Source organism: Lacerta agilis, chromosome 16, assembly GCF_009819535.1.
Source record: "Lacerta agilis isolate rLacAgi1 chromosome 16, rLacAgi1.pri, whole genome shotgun sequence".
Classification (NCBI taxonomy): Eukaryota; Metazoa; Chordata; class Lepidosauria; order Squamata; family Lacertidae; genus Lacerta; species Lacerta agilis.
Genome location: NC_046327.1, coordinates 7295000 through 7320934, shown reverse-complemented (window position 1 = coordinate 7320934; position 25935 = coordinate 7295000). Strand labels below are relative to the sequence as shown.

Genomic DNA, 25935 nt, shown 5'->3' with positions numbered 1-25935 from the left:
ATATTTGTATATGTGTCATGGAGTTGCATGGGTTGGAACTTGAAGAATAAATAATTTAACTGGACAGTGGAACTTACTCTACTGAAGAGTAGTTGATATCTACATCTTTCTGTACTTTTGTTTTGTGGTAGAATGTAGATTAACAGGTTAATCATATGCATGTTTACTCAAAAATATGACTTCATTGAGTTTTATGGTACTTGCTCCCAAGTAAGTGTGCATAGAATAGCATTTCAGGTGTAAAGTCCAGCAGTCTTTTTCCTAAGCACTTTAGAATCCATATGTACAACTTCTGCCTGCTTTGTGTTTACAATATGATAGAAATTGCAGGCAAGCTCACTCTAGTTAAATATTAATCTACAATAGTCCTATATTGTATTTGTTTTCCATCCCTAATCTTTCATCCAAGCTGCAGTCTATGTTTTTCTTACCTTGCATTGCTGACATCTCACTTCACAATATTTTTTCTCTAAACACAGATTAGAGAAACACACACACACACACACACACTTTTCTTTCAATTCAGTTAAGTCACCATTAGGTTTTTGCAGGAACAAGTTGATATTCAGAACTTAAAAGCAGGACAGTCTCATTTGGGCTCAAATCCTGTATCTGTTGAACAAAATGGACTTATGATTGTGCTGGTAAACACACATGAGCATTCAAACCTAAATTTAGCGTCCTGTCATGTGTCATTGCCACACCCAGATCTGTGTTGATTTATTTTTGTTAATAAATTTGCTTCAAAATATTTGCCCTCCTTTTGGAGGCTTCATACGCAGTATTAAACTCCATATTCTGTCTGCTTTTTAAATCTATTATCATTAGGGCTGGCTGATATCCTATTCCCTTTCAAAATGGGGGGGGGGCTGGGGGAGGGGGTTGGGTTGTTGCTTTTATTTTGATTATATATTTGGTGGTTTTATATTTTTATTTTGTTCTGTGAACCGCCCTGAGACCTCTGGGTATAGAGTGGTATATAAATTATATATAAGTTCTAATAATAATAATAATAATAATTAATGATGATGATGATGATGATGTCAGCTTTTCAGCATCGCAATATATCACCAGTGATACATCACAATCATCACAGTGTTGAAAAGTGGAGGGAGCAACAAGCTTCGCCTGGCTCTTCGCAGGGCCAATGCAGCTTGTTCCTCCCTCTGAGCACCAGATGCTGGCAGTGGAGGGAGTCAGGTAGAGGCAATATACTGCCAATTGAAGGCACCATCACACTCTGGCCCTTAAACTGGTACTGGGCGATGTATCAATACATCACCCAGGCCTAAGTTCCATATTTTTATGTTCACCTTCAGATTTTCTAGACCACTCTCTTAGATTTCACTGCATACCCCAAAAGGAATTCAAAGGGCTCCCTGTAACTGCTGATTGGCAGTTAAAGCGACCTCTTTTGAACTTTTGACTAGTGTCTAATGACGTGCCATGGCTAGGTGAAGAATTGGGAATCTGCTAAGAAAGAGGTATGGAGAACAACAGATATGTTGAACATATAATTCATTGAAATTTCAACATATCTGCTTGGTTCAAATTTGTAAGGGAGCCTACTTGGCCCAGTGGGTCAGTTCACTACCGAGCAGCAAGATAGCTAACAAGTAGTGGTGGCAGGCCAGCTGAAGTTTCAGTTCAACATCTGAAATTAGTCTTGAGCTCTAATCAAACTGTTCCGAAGTACTTTCAGAATAATGGCACAATCCTGTGCATGCCAACCCAGATGTAAACTCCATTCATCTTCTTTTGTATAGAATTACAGCCTAAATCATCAGACCTGTACGTAACTTTGTCCTAGGAATGAGCGGCTGTTTAAAGTTTCAGAAAAAATGGGCATTTCTTAGTTAATTTCTTTGCAATCTAAATAAAGATGTTTTCACCTTAGCTTTCTATTCATGACATTTTGAAATTTGTATTTTTGCTTAAAAGGACGTATCTGCCAGCTCCTGCAGTTTTACACTTGCAGATATGTTTTTGGGAGTAGTCCAATGCTACTCAACAGAAAGATTACTTTTTGGGCATAAAATTCCACAGTAATTTACCTACGAGTTACTTTCGTCCTGTTGTGGTTTTCAGTGGGAGCCGTTTTTAATTTAGGTATTTATTTGTATATCCTCTCAATGCTAGTCACATCATAAAACAGATTAAAAGAATAAAATAAAAACCTCTGGTCTTACCATTGTGCAAATAAATTGGAGGAAAGTCTGTTGATATATTGTTGTACTATGAAAAGATTGGACTGTGTATCTTTATCACATCCAAATGCACTATAATAATGTCCTATTTTTATGTATACAGGGAAGGTGGTATCACCGAAAGCAAGCTGTAAAGGAACTACACTGTACTCTGTTGCGACTGCTCAATGAATTGCTACCATGGGAACCAAAACTAATGAAGGCTTTTCAAAGAAACAGGTAATTAGCTGTTTTAAATAATGTGAAATGTAAGGACTCTGCACCAATTATCTTGTTTTGTGATTGCTCTCATGGTACAGACAAGAAGACATTTTATGGTACATCCCACCTTAGACAGTGGTGGGTCTGGGTAATTATGTCACCAGATCTGTGTCTCCAGCCAGAATTATCCAGTTTGTTTTCCCCCCAATTGGTTTTGTTATTGCAAATTCATTAAAGAAAAAAGAAAAAGAGAGACAGAGAGAAAACAAAGAAGGGAAGAAGCACAAGAAGAAAACCCCGTCAGCTCACATGAATGATACATTTAAACATCAATAAACTTCTTAATTTACACATATAGATCAATGTGCCGCCCAGATATTTATCCAAGCAAAGTATGCTCAAATGTAGCAGTGGCGTTAGGGTCATCAGACCATTATGTAATAAATGGTGGATATTTATCTTTCCAGGCTTGAAGTAACTCTCTTAGTGATCATTTAGGCTGTGTAAGATGCTTTATTGTCCTGCCATCACCGTACAGGAATATCATGTCAGAGCCGTTCTTACTTGTGATGTTTTGTTGAAGGTCTCGGTTAAAAAAGGATTATGATGACTTCAGAAAGCAGCCAGATCATGATAAATTTACAAGAGAACAGTGGACTAATGAGGATGGTGAAGTAAATACTGGCATGGAGGTTTCCACTAAAGCAACCAGTGAATCCCCTGAGCACAACGAACTTCTGAAAAGGGATTATACAGATACAGGTAAGTCTTTTGCTAGTCATTGTGAGTGCCTAGGAATGTACAGCAGTCCTTGCATGTGGTTCTTATTTTAGGCAGCTAGAGAGTTTGAGTGGTACAACAAAGGGCACTTCAGGCCAGTTCCTACCATGAAATTTGTGGGGTGCTTATTTATTTTGGGGGGGGGGGACTCAGCAATTTATGTAGCTTTAGGGTCTCGTGAGGATTTGAGTAGGATTGAGCACAGCTCAGTGCACAGGCTGATTCAAGCTATGCTCACTCATTCCTGCTGCTGCCTCCTTTTCCCTGAAACCCAACAACTTACATTTGGGGAAGAAGAAAACAGAGAAGATAGTCCCAGTAGAAGAAGCCATGGCCCTGGGAGTGCCTGCTGCCTTCCCCTTTCCTTCCTCCAAAGGTGTGTTCTTTGGTTTGGGGAAAAGGGAAATTAGCAGAGACAGGGGTTTTTGAGTACCTTTTAAGCCTTTTGCAAGTGTTCAATGGGCACACTTGCAAAAGCTTAGCCTATTTCAGGGTAAATGGTCGCCACTATTTTTGATTAAAAGACTTTCCAACATAAGCAGTGTGCTCTTTTACTAAAGAAGCTTTACTGCCAGTTAAAACGTAGGTATCTGAATATAACATCTTGGAAAACCTTCACAATTTTAGTTTGTAATCACACACACACCCCTTGTGAAACTGTATGGGTTGCCCCAGCCACTCTGGGCAGCTTCCAGCACATATACAAACATAATAAAACATCAACCATTAATAATAACAATGTGATCCAATCTAAAAAGTCACAATAACTTTAAAATAAACAACTTATGTCAAATAAAGCAATATTCAGTAATCCATTAAAATCTAATAGTAAACAGTAAAATTAAACACTAGCAAATAGTAATTAAACAGTATTGACTTCCTAATGAGGTCTTGCCTGTACAGAAAATTAAATTGGATATAAATAAATCATTAAGAATATTCTCAGAACCTCCTCATATTCGTTGGAATGGTGGTGTAAATATATTTTACATTGACAGAGCCTCCACCAACAATAAAGTTCATAGAAACATTTTAATTTAGCTTTTTAAAACTTCCCTTTCTTTTGCTTTCTTCTCTCTCTAGAGGACATGAAACTGTCAGAAATGGAACTTGCTGCAGGAAAATCCAGACTGTTAAGGAAAGAACTGACTTGCAAAGAAATACAGAAGATGGTGCCTAAATATTTTAAACGCCAGTCCAAGCAAAACAGTTACCTAGATGATAGCACAAGAGAGTTTTCACCAAGGAAAAAGCTGAAATTAAGCACAGGTGATACCACAGTCTATGGTATGGAAAATGACTTGCCAATTGATGGTGGTTTGAATAAACCGAAACAAACAGAATCCTCATCTTCAGAATCATTGGACATGACAGACTCTCCTCCATCAATATCAAGCTTAATAAAAGGGACCAAACCCATCCAGGCCTTGCTTGCTAAGAATATTGGGAACAAAGTGACCTTAACAAGTCAGCTTCCACCCACTGCAGGTAGAAGCATTTCTACGTCTGAAAAACTGATTATGTCAACTATAGGTTCTTCCCCAGTCAAACCAGTGTTGCCCTGCCAAGCCAGTTCCAAGAGTCCATTACAAGTGTTATACAAAATACCCGACGGCCACTGCATGCCAATAGACCTGCATAACAATTCACTGAAAATTCAGGTGCAGCCTGTGGCCGATTGTAAACCAGGAGAGAAAACCACAGGAGAGAAACTCATGCAGCAGGTCCTTATTTTGCCTAAAAATTTCCTTATCCACCACAGAGAGGGTAAAAGTGTCACAAAAGAAATTCCGCCGTTGCAGCAGAAGACGAACGAGCAGCACCGTCTCTCTCTTCCGCAGTCAACAGCTGTCAACACTACTTTAGCTCCTGCCTTTCCAGCTTCGGTTATAAATGCTGCTACTGCATTTCTCCCCGGCACAAATTTTAAAAAGAATACTACACATTTGCCGCAAGGAGCTAATGCAGCAAACAGTCTTTCGGCGTTGCCCTCTATATCAGCCACAGGTAACGTGTTGGCGTCGGTGGTGAAAATGAGCCAAAGTGAAACTACTAAAACTAAGACTGTTGTTTCGGGTACCTCATTCCCTGTCACTTCATCCACAGTTCAGGCGCTGACAACAACACTACCACCAAGTGCTTCTACTTCCACCAGCGGTTCCTCCCCAAGACTAGCATCCCCGCAGAAAAGTGACACCGGCGAACCTAAACAGGAGCTGAAAACAGTCTGCATCAGAGATTCGCAATCCATCCTTGTTCGGACGCGAGGTGGGAACACAGGAATCGTTAAGGTGCAGACAAATTCAGATCAGATTTCCCCTAGTAACTTATCTCCGGGTTCCGTTTTCACATACGCACCTCAGCTTCAGGCATTTTTAGTGCCAAAATCAACACAATTGTCGACCTCTACCTTTTCGGCTGCGACAACAGTCGTATCTAATATCCCAGCACTTATCCAGTCCTCTCCCACAACTTCTGTTTCCATTCCAGCTGTTCCCAGTGGTGTAAATCAGGGAATAGGGAAAAACATGATGTTTGCGTTTGGGCAACCAACGAACAGTGCTACGGTGGGTCATGGAATGCAAAAAACTGTACATGTGTCCTCCCCCTCTTTCTTATCTCCAATGTCATCATCTAATATCGCCATGCCGGCACAGCCTAACAGCTCTGGTAATGCAAATAGCATTTCGCCAGGTAATAGTGGGCAGAATGCCATATGCACTACCCAGGCTTCTTTTATTAATCAGCAAGCTGATGTAAATAGTATAAACTCTCCGGTTACACAGCCTGAGGCCACACCTATAAGCAGTGGAAGTGTTGTAAGTGGCACTCAAATTCAAAAACTTATGTTGGTCACAAATCCCCCCCTTCTTCCTGCTTGTGGAACTTCAGGAGTCAACCTGGTCCCTGCTCCGACATCCACTGGCGTTACTGCACAGAAACTTGTTTTCATTAATAGACCACTTGCCAATATTCAATCAAATACCGGCTTGACCGCAGAGCCCTTTAAACAGTCCTTCTCTCCTTCGATGGGAAAAGCATTTGTTAAAAGCACAGAGCAGCCTCAGTTAGTCCTGATTCCATCTACCATGGGAGCATCACTTAAAGTTAATACATCGCCAACGGTTTCTCAAATAAAAGATGTGAAAATAGGACTTAATATTGGCCAGGCCATCATAAATAGCACAGCTAATGCGCCGAGTGCTCCACCAATTAACATTATGCAACCGGCAGCTCCCAAAGATGCAGAAGAGAAAAGTTGCCAGGGTGTAGTTTTGCCATTGTCAACAAATGATGGTTTGGTTCCTCTGTGTTCAAGCTTGGCAAGTCAGAGTGTTGCACCAGTCGAAGAGTCTCTGAGTCTTACAACAAGAGCAGTTTCTACAGTAACAACAGCAACTACATGTTTAGATGCTGCTTCTGTGGCACTGAGTGGAACCACTTCTGGAACACGGTCTACTGCCTTGGCTGGTGGAGCAGATACTTCAACAAAAGTGACACCCGTCTTAACTACTCGACTGCGTACCTCTAATGTTGGAAATACTGTAGCTATATCAACTGTGAAAACGGGACACCTTGCTTCATCAGTACTAATTTCAACGACCCCACCAGCTCACCCAAGCTTGTCATCTACTTTTCAATTGCCAGGTACGGTTGCCTTGCCCAGACCTGTGAATAGTGCCCCCAAAATGATACCAACAGCCCCTCAATTGCCAGCAGTTTCCTCTGTTGTGCAGCGTATGCCCCTTTCGAAAGGTCAACAGTCCACACACGTTCAGTTTCAGTCACCCAGAATTCCAGCTGCAGTGCCAACAAATGGAAGTGCTCCCAAACTTCAAACTGTATTGGCCCCCAATCCACCAAATACAGGTAAAATTGTCAGCTTTTCTAACTTAGTTTCCCTACCTTGTCAGCCGCTGCCTCCTAATTTTGTAAAGCCTGTCCCTGCTTTCACTTCTGCTCCTACTGCCACCTCCACTCAGACTGTTCCAGCTTCACCATCTATAGCTGGCAATGTAGGGGGACAGCTGAACGAGTCTTGTATTCAACAAAAAATAATTATTAACACGTGTACACCTTTGGCACCTGGGACTCAGATAATGATCAGTGGCACTAGGTTCATTGTTCCACCTCAGGGTCTCGGAGCCGGCAGCCACGTTCTTCTCATCTCTACAAATCCAAAACTTGGGCCTCTTTTAACTGTTAATAATGGCCATGGGCTTCAAGGCGCATCTCATGCTTCTCCTTCTCCCCAGAAGACTACGCAAGTGTTGAGCAATGAATTAAGCTGGCAGCCGTCGAAACAGCCTTTGAAAAGCTCTACCAAAATCGTGAACTCTCTTGGGACTGCGGACTCCCTGCCAATTGTACATGCAGCACCCCAAGTTGCAAACAGCGCTGCAAAACCAAGCGCCCCATCTTTTGCAGCAACATTGTCTGCGCCTTTGGTAACCACCTGGCCCGGCGGTCTAGCTAAAACATCTTTGGTTTGTGCCACTCACACTGCTAACTCACAGTTGCAAAGCAGCACACCTGTATTGCATCTAGACACATCTATAAAAAAACTGATGGTCAGCCCAGAAGGAGCCATTCTGAATGCTATAAAGACTCCAACATCGAAATCTTCCTCTCTACCGTCATCCTTCTCTCCTGACATAGTTTCCACAACCAAGAGTCCTGCTGTTGTCTTCCCTAATTTTCTGAAACCCAACATAGGCGTGCCTAACACAGCTGCATCTTAAATGTAAAAGTAAACGAGCCCTTAAAATGTTGGGGCATTCTTTTGTGTATGAAGTTAATTTATAATTGTTTAAGAAATTCTTCTGATATTTGAAACATACCAGACATGAGGCTGGTGTACATGAACCCATGGCATGTGATGGCTACTTTTGAGCAGGTGGAAGCCGCTAGGCAAAGAACTGAGCTGTTGTGCATGTTCTTGGGAACTCGCAGGCTGAATAGATTCAGATTCTGCACATCAGATCTATCGGCTGCTAATTTGCCATTAACTGGGAGCTGCCACATGCTCAATTTTTAAAACACCTACCATCTACCTAAGGGTTTGCAGCCATAGTTGATTTTCTAAAAAATTACTTCATATTAGATTGCAGCTGCTTACAATTTTATTTTTAAATGGTGAGGAACCTCATCATTAAAATACTTTTCAGACTTATACTTTCAAAGGGTTTTTATTAAAGTGGTCAGAAAAGGCCATCTGTTAAGGTGTGTTGTAGAAAGCAATGTTTAATTTTTGGTTAGCACATTTACAGGGATATGTTTCTTCTCAAAATTTAGACTTTTCCATCTTAATTATAAACACAGTACACTTTTTTTTAAAAAAAATTACTTTGGTTCTCTCTCTCTCTCTTTTTTTAAAGCATATTTATGCATTGTAAAAATGCAATCTATGGTGTAAAATTGTACATATCCCTGACTCCCTAACAGTATGTACTAAACTATGTGTAAAAAGAACTACTCTGTCTTATTTATGTTTTGTTTACATAATGTATAGTTTTTTAAGTATTTTAGTAATTTTTGGACAAGTGTACTGTTTAGCAATAATGCAGAAAAATCTGCATGTAATAAACAAAGTTGCCGTATTTCTTTGATAATGTATCAGTTTCATCTGGAGAAGAAATACTTGATAGCACAGGGTTATGGCATGTATGGGCATAAAAAAATTATTATGTTGGGATTAACAGAAAGGTTGTGGCCCTAAACTCAGATACTTAGACATAAATTCCATTAAAACTAATGGGATTTTTTTGTAAAGTAAAAGTGCCCAAGTTTGTGGTTTCCCAGCTTTTTATTTCTTTTTCTTGCTCTTTTGTGCATCATTTGAACCTCCCCCCCCCCGAGCTTATACAGTTAATGGACATTTGAGCTTGTTCTATTTTCACCATTGCCACAGGGAGTGAAAATATTCCTTTTTCTATTATCAGGAAGAAAAAAAAGAAAGATTGCCAGATTTGATTGCAGATCTGTTCATTGTGTCAAAGGCGTCGAGGGGTTAAATGTTAATGAATACTTCAGCTTTTATATAAGTGACTACAAAGAGAAACCAAGAAAAATCAAGGCTTTCTAGCAAATATGGTGGATGGGGTGGGCTACAGTTGCTGCATGCTGGAAGAATTGGGGAATTGAATCTTATGTGAGAAATTGCTGGAATTCTGAATGCTCCTTCCTGGTAACAGATAAGCCTGGGACAAGGGCTGCATTTGTTAGAAGGAAGGAAGATGTGTAAAGAACTGGTTTGCCTGTTTTAAGAAACTGAACTTAAGGTTGAATTAAGCAGCAAGCACAAGAACTGTTCTCTGCATAAAACAGTTTGAAATGTGACCTTTAAAAAGCAAAACTGAACCTATCGGAAAGGTAGAAATCTAAGTCATGCTTATTCACACTTTGCTTAATTTAGTTGGGCAAGATTTTATATTTGCAGGGCTAAGCTGTCTTTAGCCAAGTCTAACTGGGAGTTTCAGCCAGAACTGGCCTAAACATTCTTCCTTCAGCTGTCCCTTGTTTTACCTCGAACTTCACAGTAGGCAGTGAGCAATAGCCACCTTTTCCTTTTTTGTCCAGTGATAGCACTAGTTATCATAGAGATTCATGTTGTGGTAGGTTGACTGTCACTAAACAAATGTTTTTTTGTTGAACAAAATTAAAGATTACCAACTCTAGAGAATGTTTAGGATTTGATAATGTTTTGTCTCCGTAACGATTTCTGTAATATAGATCCTTGAAACTGCTAAGATTTAGAGCCTGTCTCCCCTTCACTCGAACCACTAGGACTTCCAAGCCATTTGTACAAGAGTCTCTTAGATGTACATCAAACTCTGCTTAGGGCTACATCTAACATACCTTTGGGGAGTGCGTGTTGGATGTGCGTGCAGGTATATTCTGCAACATATTACTGACATAATAGTGCATCAGTGGTGGGTTTATACTGGACTGTCTGCACGGCATTTCACTTTTTTTCTCTGTGATGCTTGCCTGATGTTACCAAATCATCGCTGTCTGGAGGGGCTACAGCACAACAAAAGTGGAACAAAAAAACACTGCAGAACATTTAATGAGAGTTCAGCATATGGTTATCAGACGTCCCCGTTTCCTGGGGACAGTTCCCGGATTTACAAATCTGCCCCCGGACAAAATCCGTCCCCGGAATGTCCTCAGATTTCATTTAATGTCCCCGGATTTATATTTTAAGTGTTGTAGATTTATTAGTAGGGAATGAACGTTGCGTGATTGGTTCAACGGCACAAGACACATCACATGGGGACTTCCGGCGAGGCAAAATGGTGGGCGCCACCGCAGTGAGCAGCTCCTGAAGCCAGCCAGAGCCAACTGCGCTACCAGGCTGACTCTGGGCTGCTGAGACTGCTGCTGCCACTGCCACTGCCGAGGGGGAACCGCTGACACACAACCCCCCCCCCCGGGAGTGAGTGCCACCCGCCATGGCCGACTGCCCATCTGAAGCAGGGAGAAGGAGGAGAGGAGAAGAAGGGAGAGAAAGAGGAAGGAGAAAAAAGGGGGGAGCCCCGACCTTGTCGTGCCGCCACCACTGCTACTGCTGAGGAGGAGAGGTAGGAGAGCACCGGGAGGGCAAGGACACATGGCTGAGTCCAGGCCCGACCCGAGCCTATTCCACAGCGGCTAGTACTCCAAGAAAGCAGGCTGGGGCCCAGATGAAGGCCACACGACAGGAGACCACAGAAGAGAAGATACTACTTTTTTAAAAAAAATATTTTTTTAAAATAACTTTTTTTCTCTTCAAAAAAAAAAAGTGTCCCCAGATTCTTTGAAAAAAGTTTGTTAACCTTATTTCAGCAGGAAGTTACAGGATGTGCACTGACTGGAACTGAAGCAATATGACTGCCCAAAATGTTGCGGGCACGAACAGTATTAAAAGCAGGGTTGCATACGACTTCCTCGATAGCATAATCGGCACAAATCATGAATGCACAATGGAAAGATTCATTATTGCTTGATGTGGAGGGGCGTGGTTGTTGAAATTATTGGAGGCAAAGTTGTTTGATTAGAGAAAAACCATTGCTGACATTATGTAATAATTAAAGAACCCCTTTTGGACCTTTTGTGTGAAAAGGAGAATGAATGAATTTGAGACACTTGGGTCTGAAGACTGGGAAAATATTACTTAACAGAAAGTAGAATAGTTGGGTGTCAATTTAGAGTGAATGTTTTGAATAATTTCTTTTATGTAACTAACAGACGGAAAATCAGAAGTCCTTTATATTTGTCTTTCTTTTTTCCCTTTCTTTCCTCCTCCCCTCCCCCCTTTTCTATTTCTTTTTTCCCTTTGTGTCCTCTGCTCTGGTCCATCACTGAAGGTGGTAGATGGTTGGTGGAAGGACCCTGAGAGGCAGGGAAGGGAAGACCTCCCAGGACAAGAGACTGGGATAAGAAAGGAAAGCTCCCAGCTGGTAGCTGGGAAGGGTCCACCACTTTCTGTGGGTGACAGTGATTAAGAGCTACCTTTTGAGAGAGGATTCCGCATTTTCTTTTTCCTTGCTCTTTGTTTTTATTTAGATTATTTTATCTTATTATGAAAAACAAAATCTCATGAGGAAAAGTGAATGCACAATTAATGGCATTCAATGAAATTTAACTCAGAATAGATGCATTGAAACTAGGAACATGGCCAAATTTGGTTCATCAATTTGAATAGATCTACTCTTGAGTAAAACTGAGTTGAATGCCACCTATAAAAATTATGTCTGTAAGTGCCCTCTCCACTTCTTGGTTCTTGGAAGTGCCTCTTACTTTGTCTTGATCTTTTGAGTACCTTAATGGTATGGAAGGGAGGTTGGGTAAAATGGATACTGCAATTGTACACAGACATATTCATGGACATTCGTACATTCCCTGAAAGTCAATACTGTCCCATAGCTGCAAAACTGGAGGTCCACAGCCAGAGAGATGTGCTGCACCAAAATATGTTGGTGCTCCATTCTTTAAACAAGTTGCTGTTTGGTCAGTGAAATTGTCTATTGGGGGGAAAAAAAACCTTACCTTACACACACTGGTTTACAGTCCTTGTTCTTGTCTGCTACTTTGGCTATCTTCACTCTTTGTTTGCCATGAAACAGAATGTTATAGTAGACATGGTAACTTCCTGATGCCACGCGGTAATGATGCTGAGGGCAAACAAAGCCTTTCCATTACCCCACCAGCGCATTTCCAACATTACAGGTACGCAGTTGGTTTACTGCCAAGGAAGTTAGGCTGACACTGTCAAAGAGTGGAATGGGTTTCGCTGCGCTCAAAATGTTCACAGAGCACATTATCTTTCACCCCATTTAAGTGCAACACCAGTATTAACTGCACATTAGCTCCCCTTAGCTGCTCCTGGTAATGGCTGAGACCAATTACCACTATTAATTTTATCATGTACGTGGTACAATTTGCTTGATTAATGTCTTCTACCTGATTGCACATTTAGTATCATCTCTGTTGGGCTAGACAGTTCCTTTAAAAAGAAAAAAAGCAAATGCAGACTGTTCAAATGAAGCCCAATATCTGCAAAGATTTCCTGCTGCGTTGATAATAATAAATACAATATAATTCACTCACAAATGTAACCTGATTAACAAGAATTCTCATGTTTCAGTTACAATCAGATTAATTGAATTCGTAAAAATCGTTTACTGGTACTTACCCCAAACAACCGTGTTGGCATGCTCAACAGTTGCAAAAATCAAATTGAGAAAACGTATTTGGAATTAATAAGTTTGGTTTATTTGTATACAAAGCTTAAGGGAAATCCAGCTCCAGGAAGTACATTGGCCACTGGAGGCACATTTAGAAGTCTAAGCAGGCATGGCCAAACTTGGCCCTCCAGCTGTTTTGTGACTACAGTTCCCAGCATCCCTGACCACTGGTCCTGTTAGCTAGAGATGATGGGAGTTGTAGTCCCAAAACAGCTGGAGGGCCACGTTTGGACATGACTGGTCTAAGGAACTGCCCTGGGTGTTGGAAACTCAATTTCACTCACCCCCCCCCAAAGCAGACGAAACACCTACACCCAAAAAACAGTGGGTGCTGAGATAAGTCTCCCAGGGTGCCATGGACACCATACAGTCTATATGCCCAGTGCCTACACTATAATGGGCTTGGTACTGGAAGCATATGCTGAAACAATTGTATAGGATAAGTCTTATTTGGACTGCAACTGCAGTGCTGTGGGATAGATAGTTTAACACGTTTCCCCATGCACAGTTTCCTTGGTGTAAGCCTCTCCAAGCTGCTATTGGCTTTGGAGCAAAGTTGGTGCACAGATACAACACAGGCAAGTCCAGTGCTTTTTTTCTATTAAAAAAAATGTTTAGGGGTACTCTCATTTTCCTACTCATATTGAAATACTGCCCCTCAATGAGGCCAAACTTAGATTCATAACATGTTTAGGGGTATGCGTACCCCTGCGCCCGCCCCCCCCCAAAAGCACTGGGCACATCCATTCTCCCGCAGGTCATTGCTTCTGGAAGTGTCTGAAATTGCGGAAATGGGGGAAATAGTTAACCTGGTCCTAGAGTAATGGCCCCAATCCATAACTTCCATGGTAACCTTAAAGAAAAAAAAAGATGTAGGTAAAACTTGCCATGGAATCTTCCATATCACAATGGGGCTATGTATACATGAAATGGAACAAGGCTGCTGCGGTTCACCCCAGAGAGGAAACAGGGATATCTTCACCCACATGCATTGCTTTCTAGATATACCTGTCCCTGCAACCCATCCCCTGAATGTGGAAATATTCCCTTAAGTTACTCCACCCAGGATTTCCCCCTGAAATGGCTTGGCACCAGCTTTTCTTTCCCCCCATAGAGTACCGATAAACCCTTTAGCGGGCGAGAAAACAACAAGGGAGAAATGGTTTGGCATCAAAATGCAAAGGTGGGTTTCAGGACCCATGAGAATCTCCCCTTCCCCGCCACACGCTCGAAATCATTGTGTTGTTATTTGAATTAAGTGGGATCTCAGATGGGCTATTCCACCTTCACGCCTAGTTTGCCTTGTAGAAAAATGGCTCGGGAGACAAGGGAGGAGGCTCCTGGGAGGCCAACTGGTTCGCTGAGAGCTGAGCAAACGAAGCACAAGAAGCTAAAAGGGGCTTTATTTATTGGCATGCTACATAATGAGAAGCATTAAAGAGATAAAATCATTTATTCTTTTAGTAAATCTCAAAAAGAACAAAAGAGTAATAGAGTCCATGTGTGAGGGTTATTATCAGTGTGTTTTTTTTCCTGAGGATACGCATATCCCTAAACATTTTGTGAATCTTTGTACTTTTGTCCATTTACTTATTTATTCTTCCTGATTTAAACTATAAAACAGTGATTTTCTTGAGTGAAAATGAAGGCTGGTTCTTGCTCTTCAGTATTTATTGGTATAGCTCCTGGAATAAAATATATCACAGCATCTCTTACACTGAAGGACTCAAGGCAACTGGGAACGCAGGTACAAAGGCATCCGCATCCCAGGTATCTCATACAATTGGGAACAGCCGCGTTTTCTTAAGCAGTAATGGCTTCTAGAAACATTTGCAACAGCATGCATTATTTTTCGAGAGGTGTGGCTAAAAATTAAAGATGGTGTGTGTCATCGTTCAAGCACTGGATTTAATGGTTCCTGCTTCATGGTGCATATGGCAGTGGCAAAAGGGTGGTGGATATTTTGTCATAGGCCGGTGGGGCATCAGGCACCTGTGAAAATGGAAGTCGGGAAAGGGAAAAGTTATTCACATGCTAAGTTGTAGGTACTAAGAAGCTTTATAGCTTCCTTAAGCTAATATTGCCAGACGTTTCTTAATGCGCTTCCCATAATCACCACATTCAAACATCATTATGTGTGGTGGAGTCTCCTTCTTTGGAGGTCTTTAAGCAGAGGCTTGACAGCCATCTGTCAGGAATGCTTTGATGGTGTTTCCTGCTTGGCAGGGGGTTGGACTGGATGGCCCTTGGGGTCTCTTCCAACTCTAGGATTCTATGAACATTGCTGGCATCTGTCTGTCTCAAGAGACAATGGAGTGTGCCTCTGGGAATGAAGTTGAACCACGGTGTTATCAGCAACAAAATGACCTGCACCCTGGGCTGCCCAGACAACAAGACTTGCTGATGGGGTCCAAAGGAAAGCAGAGCAAGACATTTGGCAGCAGCTTGGCTGCAGGAGCTGCCAGAAGGAGACTTGCAAGACACCATCCAACCATCTTTGCAACTCCAATCCGTATTTGTGTGAGGCTTAATCCTTAGCCCTTTCTCTTCCCGAAGGTATCTGACAAGGCAGCTTTAGTTTTAGTTTTCCTCCTTCTAGATCAGGGGTCAGCAAACTTTTTCAGCAGGGGGCCGATCCACTGTCCCTCAGACCTTGTGGGGGGCCGGACTATATTTTGGAAAAAAAATATGAACGGATTCCTATGCCCCACAAATAAGCCAGAGATGCATCTACACTAATAAAGTGCAAGTGTCTCTGCGTCCAGTCCCTGTGTCCGTGGGATTGCGCTACTGCGCATGTGCCCCACGGTCAGCCGTTGGGACTTGGAGCGCAGAGACTTCGCGCCGCGTGCCGCTCAGCGACCCCGAGAGCAACTACGGCGCCTCCCAGGTGGGAGCAAGGGAGCGCAGGGGCCCCGGGATCTCCGAGGGATCGAGCAGAAACCCCCAGGCGGCTCTTTCCTGGGGGCGGCCCAGCCACGAAGCATGGCGGGCGAGGCAGAGAGGGAGCCGGCGGGTGGAACGGAAAGGCCGCGCGGCGAGGGAGCCGGGGGGGGACCCATGGCGGGAGCGAGCGCAGCCGGGCGGAAGACCGGAAGGTAGCCAAGGGAGCACAGGCGGAAGCGAAGCGGTGGAGGAGAGAGAGCGCCAGAAGGAATGTTCTAGCGCCCGTTAATTTAATGGGTTTAAAGCACTAGTTTTAAATAAAAGCACACATTCTACTCATGTAAAAACACCAGGCAGGCCCCACAAATAACCCAGAGATGCATTTTAAATAAAAGGACACATTCTACTCATGTAAAAACACCAGGCAGGCCCCACAAATAACCCAGAGATGCATTTTAAATAAAAGGACACATTCTACTCATGTAAAAACACCAGGCAGGCCCCACAAATAACCCAGAGATGCATTTTAAATAAAAGGACACATTCTACTCATGTAAAAACGCACCCGGACTGCCCATGGGCCGGATTTAGAAGGCGATTGGGCCGCATCCGGCCCCTGGGCCTTAGTTTGGGGACCCCTGTTCTAGATGGACTACCTTCTCAGGTTGATGAGTCCCATCTACCCCTCACTTCCCTCTACACCACTATTGGTCTTGTCTACTCAATCTGCCGGAGCCTGTCTTCACATACAGGGGAAGTCTGTAACTCGCTGAGGGTTTGAGACCCATTGGCTACCTTCATTTGGCTTAGCCAGCCAGTCAAAGCCGCATGGAAAAGCACATGAACCTGACCTTTGAAGAATTTGTAAGTAAACCATTTTCTATGCTAAGGGAAGAGGGAAGTTTTGGAACTCATAAGGGAATATTTTAAAGGTCTAACAGACTATATTTCCGCACTTTACTTTGCTGTATATACCGTATATTTTATTTTAAATCTCTGCTGGGGTTCACTCACCGAAGAGTAGTCATCCGAAACATGGACCTCAGCATGCAGGAATTCTCCTTTTTGTATACCTATTACCCTCCCTTGTCAACCAACACTATTGACAAGTAGTTCCACAGGACACTAAAGCCTTGGATCCTGGTAAAGGCTTATTGAACCTCAGAGCCCATGGGGTCACCACCAACCACCCCATCTGAAGATCTCGGGAAGGAAAATTCATTTTTAAAAATTCATTCAGCCCCTATGACTCTGTACCAGTGTGGTGTTGATTCTTCGGCAACAGTTATTTATTTGTTCATTTTACGTCCCACCTTCCCTCTAAGGAGCTCAAAGTCACATGGACACCCCCATTTTAACCTCAGAACAACCCTGTGAGGTAGGTTAGGCTAAGATGCAATGATTGGTCCAAGGTCATCCCGTGAGCAACGTGGCCGAGGGGGGATTTGAACCCCAGTCTCTCAGGTCCTAGTCTAAAACTCTAACCACTACACCCCACTGGCCCTCTCACTGCACTTTCTGGTGGTCATGGAAAGGGTTTCCAAATGTTAAGAGAAAGGATAATCTTACCACATGGCTTCTGTTGCTGTTGTATTCCTGCAAGGGCAATTTGGAGCCCAACAAACCACTTTTGCCTTCCGAGATCCTTCCAGTGGTCCCTCCAAAATTCTTACTCTGTGGCACACAGGGAGAAAAGGGCAGAGAAACGAGATATTTGAGTGCAAGGAAAATTAGAAGGTCCATAATTTAAAAAAAAAAATCAGTAATGAGAATTAAGTCTGAGTGTTTTGCACTTGAGTCCTAAATCTGTTTGTGGCTTACATCATCTGTCTGTAATGTTTCTTTTTTAACATTCACATGTGGTCTCGCACAAAATTTGCTCTTTAAGTCACAGTGAAAGTGGGGTCCTACTTGCTCTCACCCTACAGTGCATGTGTGATTCTTAACAAGCTATAGTCTTGCAACCCATCCCTCCTGCATCAACGTTTGGCAACCTTCTGCGGGCTGCGTCTGATGGGGGTCTCCCAAACATCTAGAGGGCAACCAGGCTAGCAAAGGCTGTCATAGGCTATTGTGTACACCCAAGGCTTAACTTAAGACAGGGCTAGTATCTGCTCCCTATGTTTAGGTTTAACTCTAGATCATAGGAAGTACAGTACAGTACCATACAAACGTACCTCTGAGCAGGGGCAGAGTGTATTTGCCTCATCAGTACTGAGTAACCATGAAGTGTATTTGCACATCAGAGTTTAGGGGGAAAGACTACTGGACTGTGGATCCCGGGCAGAACTGAGATGCAGCATTTTTTAATTTTAATTTTTATCCTTACCAGAAGGCTTCTATAACCATTGCGCTTTTTGTAATACCAACAGCCAATAATCAGCAAAGCTGTAAGAATCACAACAAGAATTCCAATGCCTGCAGCCCTGTTCGGAAAAGAAGAAGACACCATTACAAAACACATATGGGGGGAAAGGAAGATTTTACTATGTCATGTGCGAAGCACAGCTTTAACACGGGGCCAGGCAAACCAGCAGATGCAACAACTGGTTTTTGTTTCGTAGCTTCGTAGGGAATGCGATAAGCATGTTGAATCAACTCTATGAAACTTTGCATATTCAGTACAGAATTTGTGAAGAAGAAAAAACACACAGGCAGCCAGGAACAAAGAAATGAAGATGGGCTGTTGCTGCTGCCGTGAGTGTCTGGGAAGACCGCTCCCTCCTCTGGCCAACTCCATCAGGCCTAGGAGGCGGGCCTACACTCAACCGCCACAGCTTAAGAGGCGCTGAGAAGGGCAGCCTCGGCTCTTGCTTTGTAAATTACTATTGTTTGTATAATGTATTTTACATTGTAATGTAGCCAAAGCAAATTCCGAGTATATTGAAAAATGTACTTGGCCAATAAATTATTATTCTATTCTATTCTATTCTATTCTATTCTATTCTATTCTTTTGATTATGGGCTGCAACTGGCACACTGCATGATGAGGCTTCCATCAGAATATATTTTGATATGGAAATATCTCCTTATTACGACACTGACCCAATAGGATTTAGAGGGGATGAAAGGGCTGAGTTCAAAAATAAAATTCAGTACCAGCCGCATCCTGCAGGTGGAAATGGCAGCCACATAACTGCATCTCACCCAAGAGACAACCTCTCACACAGTGGAGGAGACGCTGAGGGTGATGATGGGACGTAAAAGTGAATGCACAAATGATTACCGGTATTTTTTTATTTGTGGTGTTTGTAGCCCACCTCTCACCTGAAAGTCCCGGGGTGGAAAATACATAAATACGCTGAAATTGAACAATAATAAAATCGGAACAATAAAAAGAAATAAGGCAGGAGCGGCAGTGGAAACAAACTTATCAAAACTCAGTGCACCTCCACTAGAGGTGTGGGCAAAGAGGAGCATGTTCACCTGCCATAAAAAAAGGAAGCAGAACTGAAGCAAGATGCTCCTCAGAGAAGTCATTCCAAAGGCAAGATGCTACTGCAAAAAAAGGAAAGGTAAAAGTAAAGGACCCCTGGACGGTTAAGTTCAGTCAAAGGTGACTATGGGGTTGTTGCTCTCATCTCGCTTTCAGGCCGAGGGAGTTGGCGTTTGTCTACAAACAGCTTTCCGGGTCATGTGGCCAGCAGGACTAAACCGCTTCTGGCACAACAGAACACCGTGGCGAAAACCAGAGCACACAGAAACACCGCTTACCTTCCTACCACAGTGGTACCTATTTATCTACTTGCGCTGGCGTGCGTTTGAACTGCTAGGTTGGCAGGAGCTGGGAAAGAACAATGGGAGCAGCTCACCCCGTTGCGGGGATTCGAACCGCCGACCTTCTGATCGGCAAGCCCAAGAGGCTCAGTGGTTTAGACCACAGCGCCACCCGCGTCCCTTGCAAAGAAAGACCTCCCATGGACACCTTCAATGTAAACCTCACTGTGTTCAGGAAGATGACATCTTTATGTCGAAAGTTCCATCAAGCTTGGGATATTCAACTTAGGAATGTAGGAAGGTGCCTTAAATTGAGTCAGACCCTTGCTCTATCTAGCTGGGTATTGTCTACCCGGACTAGCAGAGGCTTTCTGGGGCTCCAAGCAGGATTCTTTCCCAGGCCTCCCTAGAGATGCCAGGGATTGAATTGGGGAACTACTGCATGCAAAATGGATGCTCAACCACTAAGATACAGGTCTTCCAAAGTGCATATATTCCCCAAAGCATATCTGCAGAGCAAACTAAGCCGATTCCATTTCTGGCAGGATTATTTTCGCAGCTATTGCGTGTGGCGTTGTGAACTCATATGTCCAACCCCATTGTCCAACCCCATTGTCTCGATTCCAGCACGCCTATGAACTCAAATTCCTAGTGACACCTGAAAAACCATTACAGCATAAAGTAGCAGAAAGTGGGGGTGTAAATGAGCAAAGTATGTTTTCTTTCTTTCTTTCTTTCTTTCTTTCTTTCTTTCTTTCTACTGAGTGTGTTTTCTTTCTTTCTACCAACTGAGCTATGCCAGGCTCTCAAATCAACCTTGGGCAACCCTCAGTTGGCTGGGTCTGATGGGTCTGACACCAACCAGAACGAAAGACACGGAGGAAGATACCAGAGGCCTCAGAGGAATGTGGGAAGAAGAGTTTGGATTTGATATCTCGCTTTATCACTACCCGAAGGAGTCTCAAAGCGGCTAACATTCTCCTTTCCCTTCCTCCCCCACAACAAACACTCTGTGAGGTGAGTGGGGCTGAGAGACTTCAAAGAAGTGTGACTAGCCCAAGGTCACCCAGCACCTGCATGTGGAGGAGCGGGGAAGCGAACCCAGTTCACCAGATTACAAGTCTATCACTCTTAACCACTACACCACACTGGGAAACGGTCTATTTGTGCAGAGAGGTATTTCCTAACACAGAAACCTGAGTCACAGGAAATCCCAGAGCACAGACTATTGACAACTTTGTGTCCAGCAGACAACAAGGCAACAGCGTTCTGATCAAAGCTCTGTAGACCATCACCTATGACTCCCTGCTAACCCAAATCGGCTACATTGGACCTGGCCCCCTCAGTCATGTGATTGTGTAAGTATGAATGTAATTAGCATTATGAGCGTAATTAATATTGTCAACCTGTTCCTGAGAATTTCAGTAAAAGGTGAATTAATTACTGTGTTGTCTTATCAACTCCCATCTCTCCAAGATTCTTGCTCTGTTGACCAAGACTTTGATCACTGGCTAGCAGGAGGTATTTTAAGAGATAACGTTGCCATGGCTGGCCTCTTTAGGTCTCCTATATTCATATGTAGGTCCCGGCTTTTGCAATGCTTACTGGAACCCAGTCCTCACAGTTTTGTGACAGTCTATTTAACTACTGTTATTAGAAGGGAGGGGTACAATTTGGCTTAAATTACTTGGAAAAGTCAGCTTTTGGTTTTCATTAGAAGCCCCCAAGCTTCCCCACCCCAATAATTTGAGCCTTGGGCCAGGCTGCTACCGCCTCTTATGGTGTAGCTCAGACTGTGCCATTCTCACGATGACCCTGCTGCTTCCCTGGTCTACTGCATAAACTATGAATTACTGAAGTCAGGGTGGACAATGTTCAAAAGCCTGGAGATATGAGGGATTGGATGCAGTGAACCAACACATCAGAAGCCTAACAAGTACAACACATTCATGCAGACACACCCTTAGGACAATCACAGTTGAGGATAGTGGGTTATAAATTGATGAGCTGAGAGCTGGTCTTGTATCTGAACAACACACTGAATCAGATGGAGAAAACCACTCTCCCTTTTGCGACTAAAATTGCTTATTTGGAATGGCATTGAAATAGTTTGTCAATAAATGTGATGCTCCGCTTACTCTTCCGCTGAAAGAGAGGTGGGTCCCTTCCCTCGAGCAAAGTTGCCATCTAGGTAGTGCTGTCCCCTGGGCATCTTGTTTGGTTCAGATCACACCTACAAAATGGACAAAGGGGTGACCATTCCCTACATGGCATTTTCATCGTAGCCTATCCTTGATAATCTTGGCACAGCTTCACTTGTTGACAGGACAGTTTCTTAAGAAAGAAAACAGCTTACTGGCAATGTCCCCCAAATATGCATAGCTACTCAGCTGAAGTCTTTGGTGGTGACCATCTAGTCCAGGCATAGGCAAACTCGGCCCGCCAGATGTTTTGGGACTACAACTCCCATGATCCCTAGCTAGCAGGACCAGTGGTCAGGGATGATGGGAATTGTAGTCCCAAAACATCTGGAGGGCCGAGTTTGCCTATGCCTGATCTAGGGTTCAGAACGGTTTTTATTTTTACGTTTTTTAAAATTTTATTTTATTGTCTTTTCCAGTTTGCTTTAGATATCGTCTCAATCCTTCGAAAGAGAAAAAAAGGATGCTGGGAAAATGATTAGACATTGATGCATTAAAGGCAAATGTTTGCACTGACCACTAAAAGGAAATCTCAATGAGTGAATGAGCTGGTTGCTTATTAAAGTATTTTAATAAAGTTCTGCGTGTGAATAATCTAAGTGAAATAAATAGTCTCATTGACATTTCCCCACACATTTACTTCTTTGCTCCCATGCTCTCCGGTTTTATAGGGCGGCGGGGGGGGGGGGACATTTCAGACTAGTGTAATTGCAGAATATCTATATTCATAGCAGGTTCAGAGCACATGCATTTTATAGCGTCTGGTAGGCCAAAGGCTTTGCATTCAGAATCATCCTATATTTAATCTCTTGCATCTCCAGTTAAAAAGTAGATCAGAGAGCAAGTTACCGGTATGTGAAAGATGTTGTCTGAGCCCCTGAAGACCGGCTGTCAATCAGAGCAGACAATTCAGGGCTAGCTGGTCAAACATTCTGATAATGTAGCAAAGAGACAGAAAGTGGAGTGCAGGGCTATCAAATTTAAACCTGGTGTGCTAAAAACAAACACCCACACTTTTAATTCATAAAATAAAGGGGTAAATGTTTTGAATAATAAAAAGTAGGCAGAGTGTTCTTACAGCTAGATAGCATCAATTGTTTAATGGCGCCAGATCACTGATTGCTGGGTCAGTTATTACACCAAAATGTAATAAACGTATTTTTAAAATGAAATAGACTTCCAGTCCCTGAACCACTGTTTGAAGAACACAGAAAGATTCCAGGATTTAGAATTCGGTGACCCTTGATTTTGAAAAAAGAGACACTGGAACATTGTGTAAACTTAAAAAACTAAAAACTTAATAGATTTTGCTATTAGGATGTAAATGAACACAACTCTGCAAAGGCAGTAGACCAACATTGTCTGAAGTTTATATTACCCTGTGCTTTTCCTAATGTCACAATCTGATGGATTTATATGGTTGTCATTTGTGTAAATACCCAAGGAAAATTAACCAGCCATATCAAATCAAACTGAAAAGCTTCGTCCAGAAAAGCACACAGATAAACATTTTAGCTGCAGTCTTGCCCACAGCTATGCTACTTAAATCTCATTAAATGAAAGGAGATTGAAACAGCCTATCAAGTGCAGGATCGCAGTCTCTGATTTCAGCAGTGCACAGAATAGTAAATTGTGCTGTGAACTAAAACTACAGATCTACCACAGTCAGGTAAGGTGTGTGGGGGGACCCATGCTAAAGGTCCCACAATTTAAGAAACTTATTTCTTAATCAAATACATTTTTTCCCCCAGAGATAAGAAAACTGGTCAAACTGAGATTTAATACAACGTGAAAATCTTGTGAAATAAATAAACAAGGCTTACCTTTCTTACAGACTCTGGCTGAGTGCTAAGGCATAACCAGATTTCCTTCCTCCTCTATCTCTTTTTTACTTTTTTTTAAATTTCCTCCTTAGGACTACTGAGCTCTCATGACCATCACGAGTTTGAATTCCTGGCGGTGCAGCTTTTTGATCGCTTTAATTAGCGTGAAAGGCTAAGACCAAAGAAATGGTTTCTGTTCTTTCCATTTCTACCCAAAACCCCTCCCGGAGGGAAGCCACATTCAGTTCAGTGGGACTTGCTCCCTAGCTAAGTGTGTCTAGGATTGCAGCCTTATGCAAACAATAAAGAGTAGCTGTTCAATTGTTGTGTGCAGCAATCCAGACCTCTTTCTTTGAAGCACTGCAGAGGGGCAGAAGCAAATGCTGAATACAAATACAAAGGACAGCTGCAGGTATGATCATCTCAGCTCAAACTGCACCTGAATTCTAATAATCGGGTGGCCTGATGGGGCTCCGAAGTTGTGGGGGTGCCAATGAGACAGCCCTATCTAAGCTCCATCATTTTTGACATCAAAGAGGTTGCTTGCAGCAAGGCCTCTGCTGTTTATGGAAAGAGACTTCCCTGCAAGCTGGTTAAGGGCTCAGCCTGCAATCTTGTAAAACAAATGTAAATTTTTTTAAATGAAAGATTTACACAAAAGCTACCTATAGAAATATAGAACCAATAAGAAGTTGGGGGGGGGGGTTCTAGATGGGTTCATCTGAATTAACTGCCCATACAACTGGTGGCAGGTGTGACGAACCTCCACTTCACACACTCCCCTTGTTACTAAGTGAATTTCTAATCAGGTGTTCTGTGTCAAATTTCAATCCACCCCACCTGTCCCTCTGAGGTCCTTCTGTGATGTCAATCCCCTTTTATTTATAATCTGGGGATCTCTTAGTAACGGGAGTTTTCCTGTCCAGCGGCCGTGGCCGGTTATATCCTCTGCTCTGGGCTTCAGGGGTTAAACTCTCCTTTGCCTACAGTTTGGGGTCTCTCTTTCATTAGATCCCTCACTATATCAGTTAGCTAAGCCCTCTTAGCAACTCTGTGGCAATACCAGGGTTTCCGCCCGCTAGCCCCTCCTGAGGGAACTCCAAGACACAAAATATCACCCTGCAGGTCAGTTTTGTCCTTTCCCGGAGTTCACCTCCTCATGAGCATACATAACTCGCTGGACCAAATGAACGACGATATTTTCTTAGCTCAACAATAAGAAGTCTTTATTTCTTTCAGAACATAACGGTTTCAGTAATGGTTTATAAGCTTAGTTTCATAACAGTGTAAACTCTTTCTTTCAGCATCATATACACATCTTCAACGTATCCTAACCTAACCTACCCACCACTATCCTGGCCCCGCGCCCTCCTTCTTCCAGTCACCACTCTCTCATCTCTAATGGCTGCTCCCTCCTTTTAAAGAGCGGAATGTCCCGCCTCCCATGGGATATCTGCCACTCAAACTGGGGTACCCATTAACTCATAAAACACTGTGGGTTTCTGAAAATCCCTTAACTTAGATCCGATTCATTACATTAGGCAATAAATAAAGGGTCTAATTAGGGATGTGCATAGATGCTAGGGGGCACGGGTGGCGCTGTGGTGTAAACCACAGAGCCTAGGGCTTGCCGATCAGAAGGTCAGCGGTTCGAGTCCCCGCGATGGGGTGAGCTCCCATTGTTCGATCCCTGCTCCTGCCAACCTAGCAGTTCGAAAACATGTCAAAGTGCAAGTAGATAAATATAGGTACCGCTCTGGGGGGAAGGTAAACAGCGTTTCCGTGCACTGCTCTGGTTGCCAGAAGCGGCTTAGTCATGCTGGCCGCATGACCCGGAAGCTGTCTGTAGACAAACGCCGGCTCCCTCTGCCAATAAAGTGAGATGAGCACTGCAACCCCAGAGTCGTCTGCGACTGGACTTAACGGTCAGGAGAGGTATGTGAGTTCAGCAGAGTGCATCTCTTAAGATGGTGTCTGAGCAATGGACCTACTAGGCACAGATTTTCTGCCTGTATTTTTCACTGTCCTGTCCAGCTTTAATAAATTCAATGGGGGTGGGGCACAATACTTGAGTAAAAGAGTGTAATACTCACCATCTGTTTTTCTCTGAATGTTTCCAGCATGTGCCTTTTTAAAAAACATGTAAATACAGTGGTATCTTGGGTTAAGAACTTAATTGGTTCTGGGGGTCCGTTCTTAACCTGAAACTGTTCTTAACCTGAAGCACCACTTTAGCTAATGGGGCCTCCCGCTGCCGCCGCTTGATTTCTGTTCTCATCCTGAAGCAAAGTTCTTAACCTGAGGTTTGCAGTCTGTAACCTGAAGCGTCTGTAACTTGGAGTACCATCAGAATTAGCACCTTTTCCATGCCACTTTATCCTACATTTCACAA

At 43.0% G+C, this 25935-nt stretch overlaps 2 protein-coding genes across 3 annotated transcripts in view; one reads left to right on the top strand and one right to left on the bottom strand.

Annotated features, from left to right (window-relative positions):
* KIAA2026 (KIAA2026 ortholog) overlaps positions 1 to 8788 on the top strand; it is a 35130-nt gene extending 26342 nt beyond the window's left edge. For both annotated transcript variants that reach the window (XM_033174074.1, XM_033174073.1), the window contains 3 exons: positions 2311 to 2426; positions 2992 to 3170; positions 4272 to 8788. In XM_033174074.1, coding sequence (XP_033029965.1) covers positions 2311 to 2426; positions 2992 to 3170; positions 4272 to 7930 — 3954 coding nt within the window. In that variant the 3' untranslated portion in view covers positions 7931 to 8788. The remainder of the gene's footprint in view (positions 1 to 2310; positions 2427 to 2991; positions 3171 to 4271) is intronic.
* A 5807-nt stretch (positions 8789 to 14595) lies between these two features.
* Positions 14596 to 23764, bottom strand: MLANA (melan-A). Its single transcript, XM_033173943.1, has 5 exons — positions 23544 to 23764; positions 21658 to 21752; positions 18132 to 18228; positions 17372 to 17476; positions 14596 to 14908 (listed from the first exon to the last, which is right to left on the bottom strand). Exons 2-5 carry the CDS (start codon positions 21729 to 21731, stop codon positions 14840 to 14842), a joined length of 345 nt encoding a protein of 114 aa, XP_033029834.1. The 5' UTR covers positions 21732 to 21752; positions 23544 to 23764; the 3' UTR covers positions 14596 to 14839.
* Between the last annotated feature and the right edge of the window lie 2171 nt (positions 23765 to 25935).